The sequence below is a fragment of the Entelurus aequoreus genome, linkage group LG04, assembly GCF_033978785.1.
Source record: "Entelurus aequoreus isolate RoL-2023_Sb linkage group LG04, RoL_Eaeq_v1.1, whole genome shotgun sequence".
NCBI lineage: Eukaryota > Metazoa > Chordata > Actinopteri > Syngnathiformes > Syngnathidae > Entelurus > Entelurus aequoreus.
In genome coordinates, this window is record NC_084734.1 from 48,581,683 (window position 1) to 48,590,232 (window position 8,550).

Below are 8,550 nucleotides of genomic sequence, written 5' to 3' on the forward strand. Positions count from 1 at the left end.
TGACACTTCCGCTTGCTTACAGGAAGTTACTCTTTGTGTTGCTCAATGTGTTTGCTGTGCTGTCATTTTTGTGCCTCCACCGTTATTGTAGGTATTGTTCTTTCTACATCGTAGGATTCAACATTGCAATTGCAGCGTGAATGGGCCCCAAACCCCTGATTTAATCGTTCATGTTTGGGAAGCCTTTACTTTCTTGCGATATTTCTGCTCAGTAGTCTTACCCTGCTCTGCCTGGTGCGTTGTGGGATTAACCCATTCCTCTCCAGGGCCCACGCTGCCCCAGTCCTCGCCCCAAGACTCTGCAGCCAGCAGGCCAAGGCAGCGCGCAGCAAAGGAGACACAAATAAAAAGTTAAGCTAACTTAACTGACGCTGTAGCGGTCACAGGAACTACCGTAATTTCCGGAGTATAAGCCGCACCTGACTATAAGCCGCACCAGCTAAATTTAGGGGAAAATACAGATTGCTCCATATATAAGCCGCACCCGACTATAAGCCGCAGGGTTTTGATGTGTAATTAGCGTAGTATATAGGGGTTCCTGCTACCACGGAGGGGATTGTCGGGACAGAGATGACTGTTTGGGAACGCAAAGCGTCCCATTTATTAACAATAAATCTTTCAATCATTCAATCAAACTTTCACATCTTTGACATGGCGAACAGCATTCGTGCAGAGTACAAATAATACAACGGTGCAAAGTAATACAAAGTGCTCGCCTGTACGTTATCAAAATAACCAGCCTACCGGTATATGAAAAGTCAGTCTTTAATCATTGTGTCATCGTCTTCCTCCTGCGTACTAAAACCACCGAAATACTCTTCGTCGATGTCGGAGAAGAACAGGCCGTAAATAAGCCGCACCGTTGTATAAGCCGCAGGGACCAGAACGAGGGGAAAAAGTAGCGGCTTATAGTCCGGAAATTACGGTACTAAAGGGAATGTCAAATTTTTATTTTTATTTTAAAGCAGTCTAAGAAGGTTAGTCAGCCCCTACCAGATTTCACAGGCTTTTTAAAAAATGTGATTATTTTGGCCAGAATGACCAGATTTTGCAGCATCTTTTCAAACATTGCGGCAAAAATTGCAATGATTTGAGAGTAACAGAATATAAGTAGACATAAGACGGCAGTTTAAACACGTTCCCAGAACTCGTTGTCAAACTACTGTATTATAAAAACAAAAAAATTCTCACAGAAATTGAATGGGCCCATCCGGACAGGGGTTGAAGACTGACTTGCAGCCTTTTGGGATAATTTCTAACCTTGAACTTTTTTTTTAGGCAAATGCTAACGATACTAATAACTAGTATACAAACAGATAGCATGCTAAACAAAAGTACTAAAGTAAGTGCCAATGCAGTTCTATAGTGTCTCTACATCATACTGTGAATATATTTGCATTGGGACATGAGTAAAATAGCTAAAATGCCAGCATGCTGACAGTTTAGCAGGTTAACAAGATAGCAGGAAGTAACCAAATATATGACTCTTAGGTTATTACCTGCAAAATAATTTAATTTTAATGTTAGCATATTAACAAAGAAGCAGTTAGCATATTTGCAAGATGCCGCTAAGTATTGAAATCTAAGATTTTGGGGTTTAAACGCACACAATTAGCTAAAAGTCTTGTATAAACCATCGGAATAAGATGCTAAGGTCACCATAGCATGTTAACATGGGAACAGTTAATACACAAGCACCAGGTAAGGAAATTAATTAATTTCTGGTTCAAACGTACAAAATTTGCGATAAACGGTCAGAATGAAAACAGCGGTAAAACTCCTGACGGTTAGTGTTACCGCTTCAAATTAAAATGATTTAAAAAAAACGTGATTGATAACTGTATTTTGATAAACTCATGGACTGACTGGCACTGGTTTGCTAGCTTTAATGCTCACACGAAAACAAGAGTCATTAACGTATTTCTCATCAAGAAACGATACACCCCAATTTAAAAGTTTATAAAAACATTGCTGTCTGATCAAATAAGCTATTCAATTGTGTACATTGAATCTACAAGCTGTGCTTTATTAGTGTTCCTTATTTTTTTCCATCGAGGAAAAAAGGCAGATGTCTTTTTTATGGTGCGTTCAAGAGTAGGAAACAATGCCCGCCAGAAATAATATATCAATATTTTTTGTTACGCACTTTTCATTTAAATAAATCTTTAAAAATGCTACAGTACAAACTCATCCATCCATCCATCCATCCATTTTCTACCGCTATCAGTGTCGCGAGGGGTGCTGGAGCCTATCTAAGCTGCATTTGGGCGGAAGGCAGGGTACACCCTGGACACGTCGCCACCTCATCGCAGGGCCATACAGTACAAACCAATATTTAAAACAATAAAAGCTTAGCCATTAAAACCAAGATTAAACCACTATAAGTGAAGCAAAAAAAAACACAAAACAGACAAAATAGTGGGGTTTCAAACAGTGTTGCTATTTATTTGAGTTATCTAAAAAAATGTATTGGTCAAAAGATTTCAGTGTGTGTATAAGTACTTTTTGAGCACATTCAACAATACCGCAATAATAATGATAACCGTGATCATTTTGGTCAAAATGACTGTGATATAAAATTTTCATTTCGTTACATCCTTTTAGTCCCTGGGTTTGTAGACAATGACAAAAAACACCTAAAAAATATTTCGTAAAAACAAGAAAAAGGTCAATCCAATCACTTTTGTATTGTTTATATACTGATACTACACTAGGTATCAATAGTATCGACATCTGGATGGATCATCCCTACTTTACATTAAAGCTTTAGTGGTTAGCTTCTTGTGTTGTCCTGCTCTGTGTGTGTGTAGCATGCTTCGCCATTAATTTTCTTCCAGTGATAATGTTACTTAGAAGAAAAAGTGGTAAGGATTAGTATCTTCGAAGCGTCTTCGCACTGTGGATAGACGCGTTGCTTTCAATTTGGAGCCAGTGTTCTGGCGAAACACGCACCTCATTCATGCAACTCCTACATGTGTGTAACGAGAGATACGCAAACGTATTTGTGACTCGCTCTCACAATCTTCAGCATGGAAACACTAGGACACAACTGGGGTAAAATCCTTGAACATTTCAAAAATGTGAACTACTCATAAGGCTAAACTTGAACTGGCCCCAACATAAAAGTACTTGGGGATTAGTATTGATAAGAACTTGTCTTTTAAATCTCAAGTAGAAAAACATGTAGCTAAACTTAAAATTAAACTGTTTTTTCTCTTCAGAAACAAGTCCTGTTTTTCTTTACAAGTTAGGAAACGCTTGATCCTCACCACTTTTATGCCTTTGCTATATTTTATGGAGACTTGTTTTTACAAATGTGCCCGACACTTTTTTGAAAAAACTTTATTACTGAATGTGGCAACATTGTCCATCATTGCACTTTGCATGCAAAGGCAAACTGTCCATCCTGGTCAGTCCGTAGATTTTCTTGATGGATGTTTTTTATTTATAAATCACTTCTTGGTGATGGTTCCCCCTTATTTATGTTATTTTATGTGTAGAGTCCAGTCGCTACAGTTTGCGGTCACAGGACATTGTTGGGGTGTTGATTTCTAGAGCCAACACTTGGTAAAAAAAAGACTTCAGATTTGATGCTCCATGGTCATGGAATAAATTACAAAAAGATCTGAGGCTACCTGAACTCATCACTTTGGGGGAATTTCAGGCCATTTTAAAAGATTGAGAAGCTGTTTCTATTGGGCACTGTAATTGTTTTGAAATAGTTTTTATCGAGTCATTTTTTTTTTTAATCTATTGGGTGTTTTTATGTCTATGTTGTAAGTAATTTGTGCTTGTAACTATAGTGTGTGACTGATCCTGCTTTTTGTTGTTCTTTGTATTGATGTAACCTGCCTTCTTAGCCAGGTCACTCTTGTAAAAGCGATTTTAATCTCAATGAGTTTTTACCTGGTTAAAATAAAGGAGAGCGAATGAACAATTTGTGGAATATCTTTGGTGACACTAAAACAAGTGATGCAGGAATTGACAACAACTGTAGCAAATCATCCAACGTGCTACTTTTACATTTGACTTCCGGGTAAAAGTGAAGTGGTCATATTGTGTGAAGTGCGGTGGTCTAACACATGCAGCCACTTCTAAAGAATATCTTAAACATAAGAAACAAGTGTGCAAGTCAAATCTGTCACATCCATTTTCATTTGACAAAATGCCAGATAAAAGGCATACGTCCAAAACACTCATCTGCCTTCTTCCTCCTCCTCTTTTTGTCTGGCCGTGAATAGCTCTGGTCACAAGATTCCAATCTGGTCATGTGTTGAAGCTAAATCAGAGGCCTGGGGTTGGTCGTACTGGCTGCAAAAGCAACTCAAGCTCAACCTGAACAAAGTACAATATGACCATTCATTTTAGTGCCAAAAAGGAATGTTTGAGGGTTCATTGGATCAGAACCAGGTGGACTGTTTACACACTGACAGGGAGAAAATGGAATGTGAAGATATGCCAATAAACTAACTTCCATCTGACTACCTGGCAGCACGGCTCAGATGGTAGAGCGGCCGTGCCACCAACTTGAGGTTTGTATCTAACCTACGCCACCCTAGTCATGGACCTTGTGCCTTTGGGCAAGACACTTAACCCACCTTGCTCCTGATATATCGAGTTCAGTGTTTTTCAACTTTTTTTGAGCCAAAGCAGATTTTTTTAATTGAAAAAATGCAGAGGCACACCACCAGCAGAAATCATTAAAAAATGAAACTCAGCAGCCGATATTGACAGTAAAAAGTTGTTGTGGCAATTGTTGGATATGACTTTAAACCATACCCAAGCATGCATCACTATAGCTCTTGTCTCAAAGTAGGTGTACCGTCACGACCTGTCACATCACGCCATTTTTTTTGCTGTTTTTCTGTGAGTAGTGTTTTAGTTCTTTTCTTGCGCTCCTATTTTGGTGGATTTTTCTCTTTATTTGGTATTTTCCTGTAGCAGTTTCATGTCTTCCTTGACTGCTATTCCCCACACCTGCTTTGTTTTAGCAATTAATAATATTTCAGTTGTTTTTATCCTTCTTTGTAGGGACATTGTTCATTGTCATGTCATGTTTGGATGTACTTTGTGGACGCCGTCTCTGCTCCAAAGTAAGTCTTTGCTGTCGTTCAGCATTCTGTTTTTGTTTACTTCGTAGCCAGTTCAGTTTTAGTTTTGTTCTGCATAGCCTTCCCTAAGCTTCAATGCCTTTTCTTAGGGGCACTCACCTTTTGTTTATTTTTGGTTTAAGCCAGTGGTTCTTAACCTGGGTTCGATTGAACCCTAGGGGTTCGGTGAGTCGGCCTCAGGGGTTCGGCGGAGCCTCTGCTGCGGAGGTCAAGACACACCCAACTCATCGTGAAAATAAAAACTTCTCCCTATCTGCATATTATGGATACCCCCATAATATGCCGATAGTTCCCTCTAATTTCCATCTTATTTGCAGGTGTGTAATTTGTTGCGAGTTCATGCTGTGTTGGTTTTGTTCTTTGAACAAGGTGATGCTCATGCACGGTTCATTTTGTGCACCAGTAAAAAAACCTATAACTTGTCTTGAATTTGAAAAAAAAAACATTTTATTTTTCACTAAAGAAAGGTTCGGTGAATATGAAACTGGTAGGGTTCGGTACCTCTAACAAGGTTAAGAACCACTGGTTTAAGCATTAGATACCTTTTTACCTGCAAACTGCCTCCCGTTGTTTCCGACATCTACAAAGCAATTAGCTACCTGCTGCCACCTACTGATATGGAAGAGTATAACATGGTAAGTCTGCCGATCTCCAGACAGTACAGACACTCAACAACGGCACATTATTTGCGGATTATAATTACTGGTTTGCAAAAAATATTCTTAACCCAAATACTGTAGGTGAAAATAGATAATCTCCCACGGCACACCAGACGGTATCTCACGGCAAACTAGCGGCAGTGGTTGAAAAACCCTGATATAGTTAGCACCTTGCATGGCAGCTTCCGCCATCAATGTGTGAATGTAATCATAATCTTTTATGTAAAGCACATTGGTATTGTTTCAGTTATAAAAAGTTAAAGTTATATATATAAAATAGGTTGATTGTCAACACTAAATTGGCCCTAGTGTGTGAATGTGAGTGTGAATGTTGTCTGTCTATCTGTGTTGGCCCTGCGAAGAGATGGCGACTTGTCCAGGGTGTACCCCGCCTTCCGCCGATTGTAGCTAAAAGAGGCTCCAGCGCCCCCGCGACCCGAACGGAATAAGCGGTAGAAAATGTATATATATATATATATATATATATATATATATATATATATATATATATATATATATATATATATATATATATATATATATATATATATATATATATATATAATTTTCAACAGTTTATTTATCTATTAGAAATGCACGTATTGTTTCTTAAGATAATGCATCAATTCCATCGTTGAGAAAAAGGCCTTAATTATTAATTAGGAGACAAAACTAGACATATTAAACCCAGGAAACGCTATCCAATTCGAGGATTATGGAATAAACGACAAAAAATATAGTCCCTGTGTTGCACCGTCACTTCAGGTATACGTGCTTCGAGAAACGCTTCGAACCAGCATATTTAGACTAAATCAAAAGTTATTTGGCAAAGAAAAATAGCCACTTAAGTGACTGCACACACTGGCCACAGTCGTCCACTGAGAGGAAATATAGACGTACTTTTTACTGGACATCTTGATACGGTGCGGTCATTCTCCGCAGCCAAGGTATGAATAGCAAGTTCTAATGAAAAAACCCGAGTATGAATGGAACAGTTAAACGTAAAACATTGACTGACCTTGTTGTCTGGTCTCCATCGTTAAGTAGTAGTCCCACGGAGACACGTCACGGCTACTGTAGCCGCTTGGCAGGTCGCCGGGTTAGTTGCCAGTTCAGTTGGTCTCCTCGCCTTTGCTGTCGTAAGCAACGGAGGGCGGGCCTTACTTTGTGCTACAGCCAATGAGAGCAGGCGCCGCTGCACCTTTCGTTCGGCTTACTTCCGGTCATGTTTGACTGACAGGAGGTCCGGTATTTGCTTGCTTTGTTTACATATTTTTATTGTTATGCTAATCTGAAAAACAACACAAACAGATAGATTTAGGAGAACAGCTTTAACAAATAAAGCTCTATATTTGTCACAATTGAAAGTTAAAACTTTGTAAAACACTTCTGCGCGGATCAGGGGGATTTGATTGGGTTTCATTACGACTCTTAGACTTAATTGTCCCCGCCCACGGGAGAGGTCTTAGACAACTTAGAGCAGGGGTGTCAAATGTACGGCCCAAGGGCCGGTTCAGGCCCGCGAACAGGTTTTATCCGGTCCGTGGGAAGAGTTTGCAAAGCATAAAAGTGTACCTGAATTTTTTTAATGAAAGAAACAGCTGTTCTAAATGTGGCCACTGGATGTTGCAATAGCAATTTTTTGGATCTTTGTACATGCTACATATGTACAAAATAAATCACATGATGTTAGTACATCAGTCAAGGAAAATTATCAAACTATATAAGTAACATCCTTTAATTTGATTTTGATATACATTTTTTTTATCTTGATTGAAAATTAACACCAATGACTGATTAACATTATCATATAATTTATTCAGAAAATATAAATAATGACAAATAAGTTATTAACCACAACATGCAAGTGTAAAAAACCCCCGACAACATTATGATTTGTACATTTGTGCTTAAACAAAGAAAACAATCGGAAGTTGTCTTTATTTTTAAGTTATCTCATCGTGATTTTACCAGTCCGGCCCACTTGGGAGTAGATTTTTACACCCCTGACTTAGACTTAGACAAACTTTATTGATCCACAAGGGAAATTGTTCCTAAATCCTTTACCAAACAAAGGATTTAAAAACAGATGCAATGTACTCCTGCTAAATAGTTAGGTGGGGGCATTACCACTCTTAACAGGCTAACACCGATCTTGCAGTTTTGCGCGGTCCTCGGAGTGGCGTGTTTTCAACAGCTTGAAGCAGGAACCCGGATGTAGGCGGGGCTTCCGAACACATGTGGTCCGCTGCTACCCCCTGTTGACAGTAAACTGCAGTCGCAAGTGTACAGTGTAAACAAAACGAGTGACAAACTTCTTTATTTGTTCTCCATCCACATTTCAAACACTCTTCAGCACACCCCAAATTAGAGGAAGAAAGTGTCCAATGTGCAGATCCTGACCACAATCTAGTAAGTTTACATTCATCTACTTGGAAGTGTCCAGGTTCCTGTAACGTGCATGTCAATAATATGTGCAAAAGTACAATTATACATACTTGGGATGCAGCTGGGACCATGGATGGAGTTAATTGGGAGGCAATTGGAGCGGCCACGAACAATCTGGACGAGTATACAGACACTGTGACCTCATACATACAGTTCAATGAGGCGCGCATCATTCCAACGCGCACCAGGGTTTGTTATAACAACGAAAAGCCCTGGTTCACACCCAAGCTCCGACAGCTGCGCAAGAAGAAGGAGGCTGCGTGGAGAAGCGGGGACCGAAGTACATACAGAGAAGCGAAGTACCACTTCACCAGGGAAGTGGAGAAAGCTAA

The 8,550-nt window shown here is 39.4% G+C and overlaps 1 protein-coding gene across 5 annotated transcripts in view; it reads right to left on the reverse strand.

Moving 5' to 3' along the window:
- Nucleotides 1-8,002, reverse strand: part of tpd52l1 (tpd52 like 1) — a 24,420-nt gene extending 16,418 nt beyond the window's left edge. The window contains exons 1-3 of one of the 5 annotated variants that reach the window (XM_062045070.1): nt 7,901-8,002; nt 6,789-7,061; nt 222-299 (exon numbers count right to left, since the gene is read on the reverse strand). In XM_062045070.1, coding sequence (XP_061901054.1) covers nt 222-299; nt 6,789-6,807 — 97 coding nt within the window. In that variant the 5' untranslated portion in view covers nt 6,808-7,061; nt 7,901-8,002. Of the gene's footprint in view, nt 1-221; nt 300-6,788; nt 7,062-7,900 lie in introns of those variants that run through there. The other 4 variants (XM_062045067.1, XM_062045065.1, XM_062045066.1 and 1 more) reach the window with 4 other exon arrangements.
- Nucleotides 8,003-8,550: the final 548 nt, after the last annotated feature.